The 21,126-nt window shown below is 58.3% G+C and overlaps 1 protein-coding gene across 1 annotated transcript in view; it reads left to right on the top strand.

The window, feature by feature from the left end:
- COL16A1 (collagen type XVI alpha 1 chain) overlaps window positions 1-20,774 on the top strand; it is a 51,314-nt gene extending 30,540 nt beyond the window's left edge. Inside the window, exons 46-72 of the mRNA XM_030871456.2 lie at window positions 249-365; window positions 451-492; window positions 574-660; window positions 1,435-1,479; window positions 2,324-2,368; window positions 4,097-4,150; window positions 4,725-4,778; window positions 5,311-5,364; window positions 6,884-6,928; window positions 7,039-7,092; window positions 7,378-7,413; window positions 7,768-7,830; window positions 10,212-10,283; window positions 10,493-10,546; window positions 11,209-11,253; window positions 11,460-11,504; window positions 11,822-11,875; window positions 12,303-12,356; window positions 14,374-14,424; window positions 14,782-14,871; window positions 16,369-16,404; window positions 16,982-17,026; window positions 17,905-18,093; window positions 18,457-18,523; window positions 19,274-19,450; window positions 19,631-19,708; window positions 20,440-20,774. Of these exons, the coding sequence (XP_030727316.2) occupies window positions 249-365; window positions 451-492; window positions 574-660; window positions 1,435-1,479; window positions 2,324-2,368; window positions 4,097-4,150; window positions 4,725-4,778; window positions 5,311-5,364; window positions 6,884-6,928; window positions 7,039-7,092; window positions 7,378-7,413; window positions 7,768-7,830; window positions 10,212-10,283; window positions 10,493-10,546; window positions 11,209-11,253; window positions 11,460-11,504; window positions 11,822-11,875; window positions 12,303-12,356; window positions 14,374-14,424; window positions 14,782-14,871; window positions 16,369-16,404; window positions 16,982-17,026; window positions 17,905-18,093; window positions 18,457-18,523; window positions 19,274-19,450; window positions 19,631-19,708; window positions 20,440-20,642 (1,956 nt within the window). The 3' untranslated portion in view covers window positions 20,643-20,774. The remainder of the gene's footprint in view (window positions 1-248; window positions 366-450; window positions 493-573; window positions 661-1,434; window positions 1,480-2,323; window positions 2,369-4,096; window positions 4,151-4,724; window positions 4,779-5,310; window positions 5,365-6,883; window positions 6,929-7,038; window positions 7,093-7,377; window positions 7,414-7,767; window positions 7,831-10,211; window positions 10,284-10,492; window positions 10,547-11,208; window positions 11,254-11,459; window positions 11,505-11,821; window positions 11,876-12,302; window positions 12,357-14,373; window positions 14,425-14,781; window positions 14,872-16,368; window positions 16,405-16,981; window positions 17,027-17,904; window positions 18,094-18,456; window positions 18,524-19,273; window positions 19,451-19,630; window positions 19,709-20,439) is intronic.
- The last annotated feature ends 352 nt before the right edge of the window (window positions 20,775-21,126 follow it).

Genomic DNA, 21,126 nt, shown 5'->3' on the forward strand with positions numbered 1-21,126 from the left:
TCTAGAAAGTGGCGTTGGCTTGGCCCTACCGGAGCTTCTTCCTGGAGGAAACTCAAAGCCAGTGTTGGGATCGGGTCCCTTGAGGATACAGCAGAGCTGCCGCAGACATGTGGCTGGGGAGGAAGAGAGTGGGTGGGTGCCGGGCAGCAGGATGCCACTGGCTGAGTTCGGAGTGGGTATCCCCCATGCGGCCCACCCTGGCCTTCTCCGACCCGGGCCCCACGCCACCGCACCCTTTTTCTCATCAGAGCATCTGCGGGGACTGTGTCCAGGGGCAGACGGCCCACCCGGCGGCCCTCCTGGAAAGTGGAGAGAAGGGAGACCAGGGCAACCCCGGCGTGCCAGGCCTTGACAGCTGCGCCCGGGTAGGAGGCTGGGCTCGGGGTGGCCTGGGTGCAGGGCGAGCTCCCGGCTGCCCCTGCTGACCGGGCCTCTGGCTTTCGTCCGCAGTGCTTCACGGAGCGGGAGCGGCCGAGGGCTGAGGAGGCCCGGGTGAGTGGGCCTCCGTCTTCTCTTCACCCCCCGCCCCGAGCCCCATGGGGCTTCTCACACTCACCGTCCATCCCACTCCAGGGAGACAACGGCGAGGGAGATGCGGGCTGTGCAGGGAGCCCCGGCCTGCCCGGTGCTCCAGGACTGCCCGGCCAGAGAGGAGAAGAGGTAAGAGCAGGGCCCTTGCCTGGGCTGGACCCCGAGGCAGCTGGAGTCTCCACTTAAATGGCTCTCAGTTCCCGAGGGCAGTTTCCTTCCTGCCGAAAACCTTCTCGGGCCCTCCGAGGCCTGAGGTCACCGGCGCCCCTCGCTGCTCTGGCCTCACCTGCTCTCCTGGCACCGGGCCTCCTCGCGGCTCTGGGCCCTGGGCCACTCTTCCTCCCCTGGCCTTGCTGCTTCCTCAGCCTGCAGCTCTCCTCCAAGGCCCGCTCCTTCACCCCTTCAGCCCTTTGCTCACATATCACCTTCTCAGTGAGACAGTCCCTGACCACCCTCTCTAAAATAGAACTCCCACAGCCGTGCTCAAAGCCCGGTCCCTCTCTCTGCCCCACGCTCCGCACTGTCTGGCATCCTGTGTATTCCCTTCATTTGGGAGCACGCCGCAGGTGTCTACTGAGCACCGCCTGTGTGCCAGCCTCTGGTCTATGCATTACTGTCCACCTCTCCCTAGAATGTAAGCGCCACAAGGTGGGGATTTCAATGTTCCATTTGTCATTGTGTCCTCAGCCCCTGGACCAGTGCCCAGTACGTAATAGCTGCTCGATAAATGTTTGTTGGATGATTGAATGAACCGAATGAAAGGTTTAACGTCAGCTTTAACATCCTGCTCTGACAGCACTGCCTGTTGACTTGGTCTGTGGCAGGTTGGGAGGAGGGCTGCGGAGACCTCAGGGCGCTGTGGGCCTGAGCCTCTTCATCCATATTCCCTGGCTTCCTTTGCAGGGTCCGCCCGGCATGAGGGGCTCCCCGGGTCCTCCAGGCCCTATTGTAAGTATCTGTGGGTTTCCTGGCCTGCTTGAGAGGCTCTCAGAGGGGTTGTAAAGCCAGACACCGTTCTGCTGCCTTGGCTCCGGGAAGCTGGGCAGGACAGAAAGAGGGAACTTCCTTTCCCTCGTCAGAGCATCTGCGGGGATTGTGGCCTCCCACCTCCGAATCCCCAGAACCGACCTGCTCCGCCCCGCTCTGCCTGTGGTCCTGCTTAGAGGAGGCCCTCAGGGCGCATCCTTGTTTCTGCAGCCCCGTCCCTGCTGTGTTTTGCATTCATGGCTCATGGTCTGGGCAGCCAGGAAAGCGTGTGGCAACCTTCAGACAGGGGCCAGGGGCTGAGATGGAGCGGCCCTCTATCGCTCCGTAGGGCCATCTCTAAGACAAGCCTACAAAGGCTAGACCAGGGGCATCTACCCTGGAGTCCTCTGTGGTGTTGATATGGCAGGAAAGCCTGGAAGAACTGAAAATGCTTTCTTTGGAGGAAACAAAAATAGCTGGTGGGAGCCTCTTAGAACCAGGGGGCCCCCACCTGGGGGCTCATGGAGGTCAGGTAACAGGCATGATGGGCTTCCACTCTGGCACCAGGAGTCACTCGGACTCGGGCAGACTTGGGCAGGTGGTTTGACTCTGGGGGCTGTTGCGCATCTCTACGGATGGCAGAGCCATTCTTCCTGGAGCCGAGGCGAGGAGCAGATGTCTTCTGGGCCAAGACTTGGGATGAGTCTCTTTTCCAGCTGCCTTGAAAATATTCCCATGACTTCCTCTCCCCGTGACCTCTCAGCCCCAGACTGTGGCCCAGGGTTACTGTGCTTGTGAGTTGTGACCTGCCTGTTTCTCCCACCAGGGCCCCCCAGGTTTTCCTGGTGCTGTTGGCTCCCCCGGATTGCCTGTAAGAACCTAGCGCTGCTCGACCTCCCCTTCCCCTGCCAGCCAGGTCTCTGTGGCTTTTGCTTGTCTCCCTTCCTGTCGTGCCCTGGCCTCCCCCCTCCATGTTTGTCGTTGTCCCCCTTCAGGCTCGGTAGCTAACGACACAGGTTCCCTGAGGTCCCAGCAGCTTGGACGGCCTCCCAGTCTCTGACTTCTTTTCGTTTCTCCCTTCTCCCTCTTCTGCTTTCTCTCTCTCATCTTCTCTCTTCTCCCCCCTTCCGTTTCCCTTTTTCTCTCCCACAGTCACACATCACTCCCCCTAAATCCTCCAGAGCTATTTTACCTTCTTATTTTAAGCTGGTGCCTCTAGGGGCCTCTTTATCCCTGCCTTCTCACTCTGCCTCCTGCTTCTCCCACCTTTGGTGTTGACTGAAGATTTGCTGAAAGTAGTTCTTGAGGCCCTGCCAGCCACCTGGCCCAGAGCCCGGCAGAGATGCCAAAGCTTTAGGGCTTCACACTGCAGGCTGGCACAGGTTTGCTGCCCTGCTGCTTGGCAGGGCTGTCCAGAGGCACCCCAGGGATTTCAAGGCGGCCACGCTTGCAACTTTTCCCATCATCCTAGAGGAAACTTCCTCCTCTTCCTTTCCTCTTCTTTGGCTCTGGTCCCAGTCTGCTCCGAGGCTGGGCACGTGATGCCAGCAGTAGGGCTTCTGGGTGTCGTGGGGCCCTGCCCCTCTGTGCCCAGTGTCTTGGCCACCTCCTTCTGCCGGGTGTCGTTAATTGCTCTGCCTTCGTCATCGTCACAAGTATGTTTGAGTCGTCCTCTTCCTCACTGTTGCTCCCTCCTGGGTCATGGAAACTAACCTCCTGTTTGTCAGAGTTCGTGTTCCTGGGGCCTGGCTCCTCTCCTCCCAGGCCTGGTGAAGGAGGCTCAGGGAGCAAGGCCTCTCCTTGTCACAGCTCCATCTGTCCCCACGTCCTCATCCTGGCCGGACCTTGTCTGTTTCTGCTTGCTTGGGTGAAGGGGCCATCTGTCCGTCTAGCCATCTGTCTTGTGTTGTGGAAAGGTTTGGGTGCCGTTTCTTGAGGGCACGAGGGAGAAGGGGCAGACACGGCCCCTTAACGGTGCGGTGCATCCGCGAAGGCCAGGGCGAGGAGTGAGGAGGGATGGGGGCTCTGGCTTTGATTGAGATGGATATCCCTTTCCACCTAGAAAGTGACAGGGACTGCTCTGGAGGGAGCCTTCCCATGTCCCTCCCCAGCATCCCTAAAAGCATGTGATTTTTGGCTGGGGCGGGGGGCTTGGAGAGGTAAGTGTTGCGAGTCTGGTGATACATTTTGGTGGGGAGCATCACTCTAGGGACACCTCTCTGGACAGTTGCCCCTCAGGGGGAGCACATGTGTCACCCTCCTAAAGGTGCACCCCAAACAGTGGTCACAGTAGGGCACACCAATGGCAGCCACCTGAGAAGTCCCACCTGGGAGTCACCCGACTGGGGGCATATCTCTGTGGTGACCTGTCTTGGGGGGCATGCTTCTGGGGCACCCTTACGTGGGGATTTACACCTCTGATAGTTACCCTTCTGGGCACACCCCCTATGGTCACTTTGCTGGGGACACTAGGGGGGCCACCAGTAGCCCCCCACCTTTGCCTAGAATGGGGACAGAGGGCTGGGGGGCTGCAGGGAGGAGTCAGGGGCTGGGTGGAGACTGCCCTCTCCTGCAGTTTCTCATGATTTTTCTCTCCAAGGGTCTTCAAGGAGAGCGAGGCCTCAGGGGCCTGACGGGAGAGAAGGGGGAACCGGTAAGCGGAGGCAGCAGGGGATGGAGGTAGATGAAGAGCCTTGGGGAGACGGAGGTTGGGCCCCCTGGGATGGCTGCTGCGTGGAAGGTGGGAGGTGGACTCCTTCTCTTGAAACTCTTTGCCCCTCGGCCCTGATTCCCTCAGTATTGGGGGATCCCTCAGGATCAAAGGAAGCTGATCTCCATGTGCCCTGACTCCCTGTAAGGGGCAAACACCTCCATCCCTGGGGGCTTTCTCCCTCCCTTCTCCTGCAGCGTTCACCATGTCCCTTCCACTGCCCCCACCCAGGTCTTCGTCATTCCCTGTCCTGGGCCTTCTCCTCTGGCTCAGCTCCGCTAGAAAGTGACAGGCACTGCTCTGGAGGGAGCAGTCTCAAGCAGTCAGCATCCAGGACTGTGGTGGTGACCACAGCCGAAGGGAGCTGGGTCTGGGGGAAATGGCCCAAGGTGGAGGCTGTAACCGGGGCACCTGCTGAGGGGCAGCTCCAGACTGTCGGGCCTTGGCCGCCCTCATAGCCAGGGATGGGGACAGAAATGTTGGGGGGCTGGTCCATCATGTCTCCCTTTCTTTGCAGGGTCCTCCAGGGCAACCTGGCTACCCAGGTGCCATGGGCCCCCCAGGACTGCCTGTGAGTAAGGGGAGCCGGGTCTGGGGGTACCCGAGCCGTGGGGTGGTGATCAGGACCGGCCCAGGCTTGGGCATCCTCAGCGGGCTCCCTCCTTTCCCAGCATTTCAGCTGGTGTCTCTGCCAGGCTGTCCGTCCAGAGCACCCCCCACCCCATAAGGCCCCTTGGTAGTGGAGCTTGGCCTCCCTCTCCGCTTTGCACATCAAGGGCCAGACTCTCAGAGCACCCGGAGCCTCCCAGACTAGGAGAGGACAGAGGTCTGCCTCCCCAGGGGCGGGGGAGAGTTGGGGAGATCCAGCGGAGGCGCCTGTTAGGAGGACGTGACCCCCGTTCCACTGAGTGGCGGTGGGAGGCCGCGGAGGCGCCCCCGCTCCGCTCTGCTCCGGGAGCAGCACACCCCTCGGGCCCCCCAGCCTCGCCCGGGGCGCCTTCTGCGTCTAAGTGTGTGTGCCAGCTGCAGTCTCCACCCCTCGCATCGGCGCCCCTGGCGGGCGGACCACGGGGCTAATTCCCTCTCTCTTTGCTGCTTGTCAGGGCATCAAGGGGGAGCGCGGCTACGGGGGTTCCCCGGGAGAGAAGGGAGAATCGGTGAGTGCGGGAAGGCAGCTCCCTCCGCGGGGGCGGGAGGAAGGGCTTCAAATGGCCAGTGTCTCTCTGCCGCCTGGAGAGCTTCCCAGCCGCCCCTGAACGGGAGACGTGACCCCGGCCCTCCGGTCCCCTGAGTCGCTCCAGCTGCGTCTCAAGCAGTCAGCGCTGCCGGCTGGTTGCTGCGTGGGCGGAAGCTGCGAGGAGGAGAATCCCGGCAGATTTCGTGGAGACTGGCGGAGGGGCTGCCTGGGGGGAGGGGGCCAGAGTCAGCGGGCAGGGGACCTCCTCCCCCCGCCCCCAACGCCCACAGGTCGGAGAGCCAGGCCCCGGACTCTGGACCCCACTCTGCCACCCGGCCTGTCCCCAGCCCCACACTGAGCACTGGAGCTGGGGCGGTCATCAGATGGGGACACGGAGGCTCACGAAGTGACGTGGCTCACCCAGGGTCCTGCAGCTAGTTAGTGAACTAGGGCCGAGCCTGGACTTGAACCCAAGTCTGTGACAAACCTCCCAAGTCTTTGTCTTACCTTCCCCCTCGCACAAGCCGGTGAGGCCCCGGTGGGATGCAGCAAACCCCATTGTGCATTTATTCAATAACGAATCTTTCTCGTGGGCCTTCTGGGTGCCAGGCTCTGTTCTGAGGATGCCTTGGTGGATAAAACAGGCAGTTGAGCCCCTGGTCCTCAGGGAGCTCACGTTCCAGTGGGCCAGGTAGATAACAGATGAGTAAACAGCTACATATAAATTATGAGAGGTAGGACCGGTGGAGAAAATCAAGCCGGGTAAGGAGCTGGAGCCATGAACGGGAAGCATTAGACAGGGTCAGGGAGGCCTCTCTGAGCGGGTGGCGTTTGAGCTGAGCCCTGAATGGAGCTGCGGGGGGGTGTGGGAGCACAGACGACCAGCACACGGTTGTCTGTGCTGGGGAATCGCAGAGGGAGAAGCCGTGTGTGAGGGTACCTCAGGGACAGATTCGAGCCATCGAATGATTTGGTAAGGTTTCAAGAGACCTAGAAATGGTGGGGGATGGTGGGCATTCTAGGTAGAGGGGACAGTTGTGCAAATGCCCAGTGGTATGATTGTATAGTGTTCAGGGAACAGCAGTCTGACCAAGCCAGGCAGAAGATAAGGAAAGGGGAGGGAAGTGAAGCAGGGAAGGGTGGTTGGTATCAGATCACAGGATGCCTCAAAACCCAGCATTCAGTTGGCAGAGGGGCCCCATGGAGGGTGTTGGAGCAAGAGAGTATTATAATCAGAGCTGCGTTGAAGCAGAGGAGATGGCAGCCTCTTGCTGGCTGGATTAGAGCAAACCAAGAGATGGCAGAACTAGTTAAGAGGCTGGTTCAGTAGCTCAGGCAAGGGAAGGGAAGCCTGAACAGAGCAGGGGGAGGAATCCTGCCGCTTAGAGGGGCGTCCCACCACATCCCTGCCTCTGCTCTGTGCCCCGTCCCCTGCCCCATCCCCTGATCTCCCACCTCCCTCAGTCAGAGTGACCGATTCCTCTCCTTTGTATCACCAGGGCCCGCCAGGATCTGAAGGCCTCCCAGGTCCCCCAGGCCCAGCAGTGAGTGGGGAAGGGGACAGGGAGATGTGGACATGGGGATCCCTGATCCTGCCCTGGGGTCTGGGGACAGGAAGGTTGGGTTCTAGATGCATTGTTCTCTGTGGTGACAGGGTCCCCGAGGAGAGCGAGGACCCCAAGGGAACTTGGGTGAGAAAGGTGACCAGGTGAGTGGTGGCAGGGCCCTATCTAGCTGTCCTCCCCCGATGGTCACCCTCATGTACAGTGGGGGAGGGGGCACAGTGACCAGCTCTAGCCTCCCACCCCCCCACCATCCTCGAGTTGTAACCTCTCACCTCGTGCCCAGAGCCTCACCTGCTGGCCCTTTGGGGCAGAGCGGAGGACAAGGCCGATGACTTGAGGCAGCCTCACGCTGTCATGCTTTCCACCTGGGTAGCCAGGCAGGAGAGAGAGGGTGGCACAGCAAACTGTCCCTTGCTTTCTTCCCCTAGGGATTTCAAGGCCAGCCAGGCTTTCCAGGCCTACCGGTGAGTGCACACACAAAGCCAGCTCTGTCCAACGTGATCCCATCTGCGAGGGGCAGGCCTGGCCAGGCCAGGCTGGTTGAGGGTGGGCCTAGGGAGGGGAGCAAAGAGGCGCGGGAAGAACGGAGGAATGGCCTCGGGGGCCAGGCCTGATTCCAGGAGCCAGGACCTGGAGAGCAGGGCCTCCTGGGTGGGCCCCAGCCCAGCCGCCCAGCCAGATGTAATGCTCCTGGGTGGTGTTTCTGGGAAGTCAAAACGCATCACATTAACAGTGGTGAAGCACACCCAGGAGGAAGAAGGAAGGGGAGCTGCTTTCCAGCCCCGCCTTCATTCCTGCCTGCTTCTTTGTTGATTTAGGGTCCCCCTGGATTCCCAGGCAAAGCTGGAGCACCTGGCCCACCTGGCCCCCAAGCGGAGAAGGTGAGCAGGACCCCAAGTTGGCCACAGTCACAGCTCTGAGCCATCAGAAGTTCAAGGACTAATTCAGTTACATCAAGTGGGGGCAAAGAGACCTCCAGGATGAGCCCAGCAACTGCTGTAGGGCAACAGGGCCGGGGCAGACCAGTGGGCCCCTAGGGCTGACAGCTGGGCCCAGGATGCCCACCCAATGGGAGAGTGTGGGTGGGGAGGAGGCAGAGAGGTGTAGTGAGAGGTGGGCCACTAGATGCGACAGGCCAGCCCCGGCCAGCTGCAGCTCCTCCAGGGGAGGGCGAGGAGTTGAGGGAAGGAGGGAAGCACATCCAAGACTGGGCGCCCTGGGCCCTTCAGCAGGAGGTGGTCTGGGCATTTGCCTTCTGGGTCTGACAACAGGAAAGAAGGATGGGCCTCCTGGGAGGCCATGCTCAGGGTGTCCCCAAGGGCCAGAGAGGGCAGGCGTGGCCTGTGACCTGGTGACAAGGGTGGGAAGGAGCAGCAGTTGGGGAGCCCCCGCACTGGCCGCCCCTGGGTTTGGCTATAGATAAACTTTGGGACTAGCTCTGCCTTGCTCTGGAGGCTGACATCCTTGTCTCAGCCCATCCTCTGGGCTCTCCAGATGTGACAGGTGGGCAATGTAATGAGGCCCCAAACTGACTTCTAAGCTTGGGGTACAGGGAGGGGCAGGAGAGCTGCAGCTTCTTGGGGAGCCTCTTTCCTCTGAAAGCTGGAAAGGACTTCTAGAAGGGCCCTCTTGGTCTAGGTTCTCACTGAAGCCTAGAGAGGCTGGGGGCATCCCAGGTATGCACAGCCAGACAGTGGCGGGGCTGAGACTTCCCTCCCAGCTCAGGAGAACCCTCAAGCCCCTGGCTGCGCCCCCCACCCCAGAGCCAGCACCTATCAGCTATGGTTGAGGCAGTGCGGGTGCCACCTCCCTTCACTTCTCTGTGGGGCGCCTGAGTGGCGGCCCCCGCCAGAGTCTTCCGCGCTGCCTCTGTGCCCCAGTGCAGCTTGCTCTCTTTAGGCCGGTCTTTGCAGAGACTCCCAAACCTCTGGCCAGCGGTTCTCCGTCCTGACTCCCTGTGGGGCTGCCATTTCCTGGGGCTGTGCTGACCCCTCCTGGTAGCTGGTGGCATGGCAGTGCCACCCAGAGCCCTTCCCCCCCCACCCCCCTGTGGGGTCTCTAGCTGGATCCCTTCCCCTTGGTGACCCCCACGGCCACTGCTCCAGGTCAGCCACCCTCTCCCCACTGGGGAAATGCTGCCGCCTCCCCACTTAGCTACCTGCCTCCCCCTCTCTTCTCTGATAAACATTCGAATTCACACGTTCGCTCTCATCATTCCCCTGCTTTGAACCATCAGTGGCTCCCCAGTGCCCGTAGTGGTGTTTTCAGGCTTTATTTTGTAGTCCCCAAGGCTTTTTGTCACACAAAATCTCATATGAATGCTCAGTCTATAAAACAGATGCAAGTGGAGCTGCTCTGGCTAAGGCGAGGGTAGGGGTCCTGGAGTCCCACCCCCTTGGCCTCCACTTTGTGCCCCCAGCCTCTCCAGGCTCCTCCAGGAACCCTCAGGCCCTGGGAAGTACAGTTTGAAAACTAACGGTCTGTTTGATAAAATCTAGTACAGGGTTTCAGGGCCCTCCTCCAGTCTCCTCTCCGCCCCCAACCCCCATCACACAGGCTCCCCAGACACCCCAGCTAGACCAGGCATGTGAACACCGCCAAATCTTTATCCTTCTCTGAAGTCCTCTGTGGCATGCCCTTTTCTCCTAAACCTACCCGAATCCCAGCCGTCCTTCAGAGCCCAGCACCTGCTAACTCTTCGGTTACACTTTCCCTGCCCCCGACCAGAGTGAGCTGCTCTCTCTCCCCAGCTCCCAGGGCCCCTTCCTCACACAAGGCAAATCGACTGTTGCAATGCCCTTGATGGTCCTGGGCCTGTGACTCTTGCTGGACTGTGAGCTCCTCGAGGGCAGGGCCCACCCTTTTGCCATCTGGGGGAATCAGAGGCCACATGGTGGTTGGCACCTTGCTGGGATCAATGTGAATTGAATGTGTGCTCTCACTTCAGCCCACATTACTGAGCACCCACCAGGCCAGTCCTTGGTCAACCCCGAGGAAGGCGCTGGACCCAGAAGGCTCTGTTTCCTCTTCGTGGAGCAGTGCAGAAAGGGGGATGCTTGGCAGATGAAGACAGACTTTCACGGGGGAGTGGTGTGTGGGATACAGCCAGTTAGGCCAGAACCGAACTGGGGTTCGAAGCCAGCTGTCCTGACTTCCAGTAGTCACCAGCCCCTGTGGCCGGGGTCTCTTGTCCTGCTGGTGTGTGTCAGCGGGAGGGAGGGGGGCAAGGCCCCACTGACTTTGCTGGGGGGCTCATTTCCAGGGCAGTGAAGGGATTCGAGGTCCATCAGGCCTGCCTGGTCCCCCTGGACCACCAGGATCTCCCGGGATTCAGGTGAGCTTGTGCCCGCTTAGCCTGACAGGTGTGTGTGTGTGTATGTGTGTGTGCTCATGCATGCATGTGTGTGTCTCTGTGTGTGTGTTTTAGGGGTAGGAGTTGGGTGAGGGGTGGAGGCGGTGAAGAGGGTGGAGGGGCTGGGTTGGGCCTCCCACCTCCTAGGGCTCCAGCACAGGCGTGCAGGAATGCCTTTTTCCCATTTCCAGGGCCCTGCCGGTCTGGATGGTCTAGATGGGAAGGACGGCAAGCCTGGCGTGAGGGTGAGATGGTGGGCCCAGGAGGGCACCCCCTTCCTTCTACCTCCTTCTCCAAGAGCCAAATTCAAGGGAACCCTGATGAAGGGAATTGAATTCCACTGCCCCACACCTCTTGCAGGAGGTGCCCCACCTTCCCTCGGTCTGCCTCTCACCGCACCCCACTTCTCTAATGGCACCAGAGCCCCCCGATTTCTCTGTTCTCCCAGTTACCTTAACCAGGTTGGATGAGCTGGGTCTCACCAAAGGCAGGCAGTGAAGGGAGTAAATTTATACCCAGAAACTCAATCAGCTGAAGAAACTAGGCTGGGTGTCAGAAAGAATAGGCTGCAGACAGGGAAGGACTTGAGTGGCCCTGGCTCCTTGGATCCGATTTTGCTGGGGCATCTGAAAAGGATGGGGCCATGGCAAAGGGCAGAGCATCAAGGTCAACCCCCTTCTGTACCCAAAAGAAGGAAAACTGAGGTTCAGAAAGGGACGGGTATTCACTCAGCGTGCACAACCAGTCAGAGGCTGAGCCTGGCTTGGAATCGTCCCTGTGCCCCACGTGACAATCCCTCCATCCTGGGAGAGCTGGGGGAGGGGCTGGAGAAAGGGGGAGACTGGTGAATGAGTGGGTACAAGCTGGACAAAGCTCTTGTCTCAGTGCCCCTGGTCTCTTTCCCTAGGGGGACCCTGGTCCTGCTGGCCCCCCCGGACTCATGGGACCCCCGGTAAGTTGAGCTGCAGGAAGGAGCTGGGAGCTGGGAGGTTGCAAAGCTGGACGGGTGCCCTGATGGGTGGGGCAGCTCAAATCCACATCCCCTGTGGACATGGTATGACTTTGGATGGATTTGACTTGTTTAACCTGAGGAAAGAGGAGTGGGAGGTGGCCTCTGCTTGAGGTGAGGGACGTGGCAGCTCCTGCTTTTTCTTCCAGGGCTTCAAGGGAAAACCGGGCCATCCCGGCCTCCCAGGACTGAAGGTAAGGGCCTGGTGACTTCTGCCAACCGGGTTTTCTCGGCTTTTCTCAAGGTCTGACCCCGGGCAGATGTGGCAGTCTGGCCGGAGTGGAGTGCCACCTGACCCTTGGCTAAGATGCCATCCCAGCATCCTGGCCTTCTGAGGCCACCGGTGCCTGGCAGACTGGGTTGGGGCTTTGCCATCTGCCAGCCCGAGGGCATCAGAGAGCCCCTGGCCGAAGCCGGGGCATGTGGCAGGACTCCTCTGATGTGGGGTCGGCTTGGGGTGTGGGAGCCAAATGGCGGTCTGGTGAGCCTCAGTTGCCCCTCTCTCCTCCAGGGTGACTGTGGAAAGCCTGGTCCCCCGGGCAGCAGTGGCCGCCCCGGAGCAGAGGTAAGGGCCCGGGGTCTGTGCGTGCTGCCTTTAGACAGCCCTTGGGTTCTGCTGAGTCCAGGACGCGGCCACTCCCTCCCCCTTCACTGGCAAAGTGGCAGCCTCCTCTCCTTGCCTTCTGGGGGAGGTTTTGCCCAACACTGCACATCTTGACCTTCCTCCTCTTAAGTTTATAACCGATTTCCTCTCCCTATGGGCTATTGGGTTATTAACCCATAGAGGCCTGGGCTCTACCTTCCCCCTCCAACCATACTCATGGGCAGGGCTGGTCCCCTGTCCCCAGAAGGCTTAGGCCTAGAGGCCAGGACTCAACGCAGCTCTTCTGGCCATTGGTGTTCCACCTGCTGTGCTCAGCGTTCTCCTACCTCACAGCCTGTGTGTGTAAGTCTGTTTCTGTGTTGTTTCTTCCTCTTTCTCCCTCCTGCAGGGTGAGCCTGGTGCCATGGGACCCCAGGGAAGACCCGGCCCCCCTGGCCACGTTGTGAGTTACTCTGTTTTCGTCTCTGTCTCTGTGAGAGTTCAGACTGTGTTGGGCTGGGTGGTGGTGGGCAAGCTGGTGATGACCCGAAAGAACTGACCGCAGCAGCAGTGCCAGCCACGTAGAGCAGTAAGGGGCTCTGGGCTCACCCATCCAGCGGTTCCCCGGCTTTTCGCCATTTTCTGATATTCTGGGCACATTCGAGTTTGCTTATCAAACAAAGATCATTCAGTTATTCAACAAGTAATTATTGAGCACCTGCTCCACACCAGGCACTGTTCCAAGCCCTGGGCTACGGTGAGATAGACAAGGTCCCCTGATCCCAGAGCTTCCACACAGGCACAACAGACAGATTAACGCGGAAGGATCAGGCAGTGATGTGCTGTCATAGAGGGCCTGGGAGGCGACTTTACGGGAGAAGTGGCCTTTGAGCAGGGGCCCGAATGACACGAAGGGGCCAGCTGTCGAGCAGTCTGGTGGAAGAGCATCCCGGCAGGGGTGCATCTGCTGCAAAGGGCCTGAGGCAGGGAGGGCTTGGGGAGCTTCAGAGTCAACGTGGCGGGAGTGGAGTCCGAGGAGGGTGTGAGTGGGAACGGGAAAGCTGAGCTGGGAGAGGACCTGATGCAGATGGTGGAGGACCTCGGGGGCATGGGCAGGAGGGGGTTGGGTGCGCAAATGACATCAGAGATATCAGCGGAGGGATGATGGCGGTGGAGCTGGTGGCAGTGGACAGATCCCGCAAGTGTCTGGAGGTAGATAGAGGACTTGCTCGTGACCTGGATGGGGAGGGGGCAGGAGGCGGTAGAAGGAGAGGAATCGAGGACGACTCCTGTTCGGTTCGGCTCGGGCAGCTGGGTGAGTGGGTGGTGTATTTACTGAGAAAGGGTGACTTGGAGAGGATGTTTATTAAGCAATAATGGCTTTCCCGTCTACTTTACTCATCTGTAACACAGATGACTGCCAGTGGGCGTCTTTGATCAGCGTGACCATGCCGAGCCGGCGGGGTTCCAGAGAGCCCTGTTGAGGCTGGCTGTACACTTTCCAGAAGGCTCTTGGAAATGTCAAGAATAGTGCAGAACCCCCCAAAAAGGAATTCTCGGGTCCTCATCACTATTTTTATGGATCTCAAGGTGTCCAGAGACCTTGGATTGGGGACCCCAGGTCTAGTCCGGTCCCCTCCACGTTACAGATGAAAGAAGGAGTCACACACTCTGAATTGTGTCCGCATCGGAGACCCCCTGGGGGGTTGGGGGGTGTGCAGGGTTCCTCTTCCCACCTCTGTCCATCCAGCCCAGCCCCCTGCTGTGTGCCAGTCTCAGTGCTGGACATTCCTGCCTTAGGAGGCTTGAGATGAGTAGAACAGAGCCTGTGCCTTTGGAATTTTCCATCTGGGAGCATGGAGGGAAGTGCTCTGAGAGAGACCTGTGTGCCCTGGGGTTCAGGGAAAGTGTAGCTCTGACCACCAGGGCGGTGACATTTGAGCTGAGCCTCAGGGGCAGGATGTGGAGAGATAGGGCAGGCGGGAGCCCTCCTGCATGTTTCAGGCTCATCGCCCTCCAGCAGCACGTGAGCGGCAGGCGACCAGGGAGCTTGGGGCTTCTCTGTGAGCCCTTGCCCCTCACCCGCCGGCTGCGCAGAGGAAAGCTTCTGGTCTCTGCTCTTCCCAGAGAACAGAAGGAAGGCGGCAGGGGGTGTGGGGGGGTACTCAGAAGACACCCAGGCCCACGTAGCATGTACCTTACTCCCTCTGCACTTGACTCTGACTCCCAGATCATCCCCTCCGTGCGGGCCCCAGAGGTACCACTCGGCCTGTGGCAGGCATGAGGGTCTTGTGTGTTCAGGGCCCCCCAGGCCTCAGCTCTGGCGTAGGTCAAGTGCAAGAGCAGAAGGAAGGAGGGTTCGGGGAAGAGAATGGAGCAGTCATGACAAGGTTAGGGCGTGTTCTTGCTGTTGGTCCTTCGCTGCCTCCGGGGCCGTATTACTGGAGCGTCTTTCCATCCCACTGACTGGCTCTCTTTAGGGGCCTCCGGGGTCTCCAGGCCAGCCAGGCCCAGCTGGAATCTCTGCAGTGGTGAGTGACGTGCTCCCCTTGTCCCTCCCTCCCCGGAGTTTGGCCCTGCTCTGCTGCAGGGTCCTCGCAGAGGGAGCCGGGTGGGGTGGGGGGTGAGGGCTGGAGAGCAGCGTGTCCCCAGCCCCCCTCCTTCCCTGGCATCGGCCTTTCCTGCGTCCAGACATCTCCCTCACTGGCTTGTGGTGAAGACCTTTGGAGAAGCCTGGAGGCCATCCCAGGGTCCTTCCCCAGGTTCAGGCAGCGCCACCTCCCCGTGTGCGGCCTTAGGGTGGGGGTCATGGCCCCTGGCGCACAATGTCTGCCTCTGGCTGCGTGGGGTTCACTTTTCCCTCTCACCATCCCCGTCTTTTTCCCTAGGGCCCGAAAGGAGACCGAGGATCCACTGGAGAAAGGGGCCTTTCAGGTCTTCCGGGCCAGCCTGGTCCCCCTGGACACCCTGGCCCCCCGGTAAGCCCCCACATCTTGCGGCACAGCCCGGGGGAAAGGGCCAGTGGGCTTTGTCAGTTGCACGCAGCCCTGCACGTCTGAGGCCTCCAGGGAAGGGGAGGCATTTAGCACAGACGACGGCAGCTCGGAGATTGTGCCTGAGGATCACGTCCTATTTAGAAAGAAGGACAAGCTGTACAAGCCAGCACTGGGCCGGCCACACAGCAGACCGCTGCTTCCAGCCGTGCACCGCTGTACGGATCCCCCCACTAGGTGTCGGACAGGGGAGACTGGCCCCTGTTCCACCCCTGCCCCCTCCCCAGGGGAGTCTGTTGGTAACCACAGAAAACCTGTAAATGTCAGGCACCAGAAACGCTGCGCTACTGCTGGAGCTGTTGCAACAGCTCAGAAACCACTCCTTAGTTTCAGCTAGAGTTTATACTAAGAGCTGTGATATATTGGTCACTGACAATGTGCTGAATGGTGACCTACAAATGGTGACCTACAAATGTGCTTGACATTTTGTCATTTAATCTGTACCACAACCCTATTTAGTAGGTCGGATTGTCCCCATTTTACAGATGAGGAAACCAGGGCTCAGCAAGGTTAAGTAGGTTGTCCAGAGTCACACAGCTAGTGAGTGCAAGAGGCTGCCTGACTCCAGAACTTGCGTCCGGAGCCACTCTGCGATACTTTCTCTTTCAAAGGTTCCAGACAGGTGGCCACATCAGGTGGAACTGACTGCCAGTCTCAGGGATGAAAAATCTCCCCGGGGACTGAGGCAGGGACCCATGTCTCCTAGTCCCCAGGTCAGGGTGTTTTCCACCCAAGCAGACTTCCTTCTGGGGAGCAGTAGCAATGCCCCTGGGGCTGGTGCCCTGGAATGGGGTGGATGACTCTAGCCCATGCAGGAGTAATCGGACGGGCCGAGTCTTGCCTCCAACTCATCTGATTCCTGCTGCAGACCCTGGGCAGGCAGGTCCCACCAACCCTCCATCTCTCCTGCCTACAGGCTCAGGAGCCTCCAGGGTCCCCAGATGAATGTGTCAGTTGCCTTGCAATCACAGATTCCTCTTCCCCAGCATCCCACTAGAAATGGCAGGGCCCTGGAAGCAGCCTCTCCTGTTTTGGGGAGGGAGCGGACACTAGGCTGCCCTGGCCGATCTCTGCGACCTCATCAAGGCCAGAGATTCCGAGTTCACACCTTCATTCAGCAAACACCGAACATACACTCAGAGCCAGGGAATGTGCGAGATGCCAGGATCTCAAGCAAAGAGCAGGGCAGGTGCAGTCTGCTCTTCCCCCATAGAGCTCAGTCAGTGGGGCGGCCGGGAGCAGGCTGGAGGGTGGGGTGGGGTCTAAGTTTCCACAGCCTGTGCCTGGAGCGTCGGGGGGAAGTGGGGAGGATCGTGACTCCTCGGTGGAACTGGGGCTGGCCATGCCTGGTGGGCGAGGTGAGGCATGAAATGCCCAGCTGGCTTGGCACTCACCACAGCTCCATTGCTCTCTACTCCCCAGGGTGAACCTGGTGCAGATGGTGAAGCTGGCAAAGAGGTACCGTTGTGCTGGGCTCCTCCTTTTCTCTTGGGGATGCTGCTTCTTGCTCCTAGCTTCGCCCTGACCCCTCTTCATTCATTCAGTAAATGCTCCCTGTTTGCACAGACTGTCTCTGGACAGATATACAGGAAACCGGTGCCCTTGTTCTTCTGGGGAGAGGGACTGGGGACTAGGGGAAAAGGATGAGAGTGAGCCTTGCTTTTCACTTTTTTTTTTTTTTAACCGTATACTTGGTCAAAAAGAGCCAATAATCATAATAATACTCCAAATAAACATTTCTTGGGCACCAGCTCTAGCCAGGCCCTCCCTTTCATTCTGACTTCTCACCTCTTTTTGTCCGTGACAAGAGACCCAACCAACACGATCATACACGGCCACACCCCAGGAACATGAGTCTCCTTTCCAGATGTCCCCGCTCTTGTTGGCAGGGAGGTTGACATCCTTTCTCACACAGAGCCCAGTGGACACGGCCTGGGGACCTAACACTGTGGGAGGTCCTTTCACGGCACCTGTCTTTCCTGGACAGCTTGGAGACGCTGCCCAGACTTGATCCCTGACTTTTGCTTTCTTCTAGGGACCCCCTGGAAAACAGGGAATGTACGGACCCCCTGGTCCAAAGGTGAGTGGGCACTGGCCGGGTTTGAGAGGAGCAGCTCATGAGTTGATTAAGCCCAACTCTAAGCTCTGACTTTAGCCATGGAGAGGAGACACAGGAAGGCCAGTGGGCAGGGAAAAATGTGGGCAGAACTTGGAGCAACCTCGTCTCTGACAACTTCTCACGAGGGGCTGTTCCAAGGTTCATTCACTCCTGATTGATTGATTCATTCATTCATTCATTCTGCGAGCATCCGCTTGGCCTTGCTTACCCGCCAGGCCCTCTGTCCTAGCCTTGGGCAAACAGAGGTCCCTGAACAAGAGGTGCCCACTTAGTTCAGTCACACTTACACTGGAGCGTGGCAGGTTTTACTGAGGAAGATTAGACGTAGCACCGTGGGATCAGAGGGAGGGAGCAATCAGCTCAGCTTAGGGCGTCAGGGAGGCTGCACAGAGAACAGGGACATTTCAGCTGAGTAGGAGGAGTGCACCGCGGAGAGAGGAGGGGAAGGCAGTCCAGGCAGGGAGGACTAAGACACACGGCCGAGTCAGAATTACAACCAGTGAGGTGTGGCTGGAGGTGCAACGAGGCTGGAGAAGATGTGGTCAGGACCGCCTCATGAATGGCCTTGAATGCCTGGCCAAGGAATTAGACCTTTATCCTGAGGGCAGCTGGGAGCCATCAGAATTTCTAAGTAGGGAGTAACAACATGAAAACTGTCCTTTAGAAGGACTGCTTTGGGGGCAGCGACATGGGGCAACCTGTCAAGATCCTGTGCACAGTCCAGAGGGAGACGCCGGGGGCCAGGTAGGGGGCTGAAGACAGGAGCAGATTGCCGAGACATCGTGAGGTAGACTTGACAGCACTCGGCAATGCTGGACTGTGACTTCCTGTCCTTGCAGGGTGACCTGGGACCTTCAGGGCAGAAGGGCCAGGCAGGGGAGAAGGGAAGAGCTGGCATGCCTGGTGGGCCTGGCAAGAGTGGCTCCATGGGACCTTCTGGGCCGCCGGGTCCTGCAGGAGAGAGAGGCCACCCTGGATCTCCGGGACCTGCGGGGAGCCCTGGTCTGCCCGGGGTGCCTGGCTCCATGGTAAGGCGGGGAGGCTGGCAGCCATGGGCACTGGCCCACAGAGCAGGCCTGCGGGGTAGAGTGTGGACCATTTTAGAAGCTCTTGCTGACACTCTACAGGAAGGAGCATGACCCCCTTATGGGTGGTTCTTAGCTGTGTGGGCGAGTTGAGGGGATTGGGGACCCTTTCCCCAGAAAAATGCACTGACTCTCGAAATGTTTTGTACCACTTCAGGGGGTTAGGACAGTGGGTTAAGTATCTGTGGGAGGCTCCTGGGACCCTTGCCTCCCTCCCCATCCTTTACTTCCATGAAGTCCATCCCCAGGGGAGATGAGCCCCAGGCTTGGAAGTATCACTGAGGCAGGTTTCTTCTCTCTCCTCAGGGAGACATGGTGAATTATGATGAAATCAAGAGGTTCATCAGACAAGAGATCATTAAAATGTTTGACGGTAATTGGCAGCTGGCTGGGTGGCAGTGGGTGCTGCTCGCCCTTCCCAGCTGCTTCTCCACCCCGGCCCGGCCTCCTTTTCCTTAGAGCTCAATATCCACCTCCCCCCCCACCCCTATTTACCTTGCTCTCCCACTTACAGGCATATGTTCAATTAGGCTTCAGCCTTTCCTGCCACCTGCTCTGTTCAGAGACAGAATGATTCCCTCCTGCCCTCCCCAAGCCCCCGCTGGAGCAGAGGAGACAGACGAGAAAATTGATATCAAATGAGTCTGCATAGAGTGAGCTCTAAATAAAGGGGCAAGCAGCAGCGCTAAGAAGGCTGCTGTGGTTTCATTTTAAGCTTTTTTTCCTGTTCATTTGTTTGTCCAACATTGACAGGCTAGGGACTGGGGAAAACATGGACCTTTCCGGAAGGGGCTAGACATCTTGCTTGGGAAGCAGACCTTGAATGCCAAGCAAGGAGTCTGGACTTTATTCTGAAGCCAGTGGTGAACTCAGGAAGGCCAATGGAGAAGAGAGATGCTGTAATCAGATCTGTGCTTCAGGAAGCTCACGGTGGAGAGCGAGGAGCGAGGTGGGGCTAGGGCACAGGAGACCACTTAAGAGATCCACCCACACGTTCCTTGCTCTGACATCCCTCTGAAGAAAGGCTGTCTTGGATTCCATGCTGGGGGCCTGTCTGTAGCATCTGCAGTCGTTCTGAGTCCCTGGGGGGCACCCTGTGACCTGTCCCTGACCTTTCTTACAGAGAGGATGGCTTACTACACCTCCAGGATGCAGTTTCCCATGGAGATGGCAGCAGCTCCGGGACGACCAGGGCCCCCAGGGAAGGATGGTCCCCCGGGCCGGCCAGGTGCCCCGGGATCACCTGGGCTCCCTGGTCAGATTGGCAGAGAAGGTCGGCAGGGCTTGCCCGGGATGAGAGGTAGGTCTGCCGTCCGGTTACTGAGGTGCATACCTAGCTCTTGGGGGCAAACACGAGCATTGCATGAGGTCTGTTGTGAATATGCCATTTGTGTGTATACGTGTGTTTCAAATAATCCTGCTGGGTGTGTCATTGTTCTACTCAGGGATGGGGCCTCTTATTTTATTCCTTTTGTTCCAGGATTGCCTGGTACCAAAGGTGAAAAGGGAGACACTGGTGTAGGCATTGCAGGAGAAGTTGGTCTCCCCGGCCCCCCAGGTAGGAAAAGCCAGCCTTTGAGACCATGAATCTGGAGCAGTTGAGATCGCCTTTCTTTATGTTCCTTCTATAACATAGTTGTGTAGAACCTGAAGTAACCACAGGCCTACCAACCATCATTTAGAGTAATGCCACTGCGTGTAAGATACTCTACGAGGGCGTGTGTGAGAGTGTGCGTGGGGAGGGGGGCGGGTGTTGGGGATGCGGTGGAAGACCCAGTGCCTGCCCGCAAGTCCTAACCTGGGCTAGCACCACACAGTGGAAGAGAGCTCGATGTGGTGGGGCCAGGGAACGCAAGTCCAGGTCCTGCTCATCCTCTTACTGTCTCTGTGACCTTGATGAGCCTAAGAGGGAAATGGCTAAAGCTTCATAGCCTGGCTCTGAGGTGTAGCTTCACCACTTACCAGGTGGGCGACGTCTTTGAGCCTGTATCCTCGTCTCCAGAATGAGATAATAGTTTCTTTCTCATGGAATTGTTGTGAAGATTCAATGAATAATGCAGAAGAAGCACTTGCCTTGTGCCTGGCACGTGGAAACTCTGAATAAAACTAGCCAGTAGTATTATTGTTATCGTTAAACTAATGTAAGGATCAGATCAGGTCTTCATGAAAATATGGTGTAACTGGAGAAATATTTATCAAATGTAAGGTATTATTTACCATGACTATTATGTTTTCTTTTCTTGTGATCTGGGTTTCCTGATTTTCCTTCTCTGACTCCTTCCTCCCTAGGTCCTCAAGGTCCTCCAGGATATGGCAAGATGGGTGCAACTGGGCCGATGGGCCAGCAAGGCATTCCTGGCATCCCTGGCGCCCCAGGCTCCATGGGCCCACCGGGCAAGGCCGGCCACTGTAACCCCTCTGACTGCTTTGGGGCCATGCCAATGGAGCAAGAGTACCCACCCATGAAAAACATGAAGGGGCCTTTTGGCTGAAATCACCATTTCCATCAGATGAAGGACTCCATTGGGAACAAATGGCTAAAACTTATAGGATTCTGGATGGGTTGTGAATGTTTTGGGTTTTTAATTGCTATTAATATTTTTTTATCAATAAACAAAGAAACAAAACTATCTGCAATCTCACTTCCAGTGGGGTTTCTCTGGGGCTGCAGCTGCATCTCCCTGTCATCCTCCTCTTGTCACTTGGTCCCAGGGTCAAAAGAGGGCATTTCCTTCATCGTCTGTGGTCAACCAGTCAAGCTGTGGGATGCTGCTGTATAGGTGGCCCCCAGCTCAGCTCTCCTCTCCAGATACTCCTGAGTCAACCTTTGGGCCTCTGGACCTTGTGTCCTATCCTTCATGGCACACTTCTCCAAGTCAGAGACGGGGCATCGCTCAGCCTCTTCCCATGGGTGAGCCAAAGGTGGGTTTGAAGACCCTGCTTGCAGCTCATAAAGGCCTCTCCCTATTTGCTTCC

This window comes from Globicephala melas, chromosome 1 (assembly GCF_963455315.2).
Source record: "Globicephala melas chromosome 1, mGloMel1.2, whole genome shotgun sequence".
Taxonomy (NCBI): Eukaryota; Metazoa; Chordata; class Mammalia; order Artiodactyla; family Delphinidae; genus Globicephala; species Globicephala melas.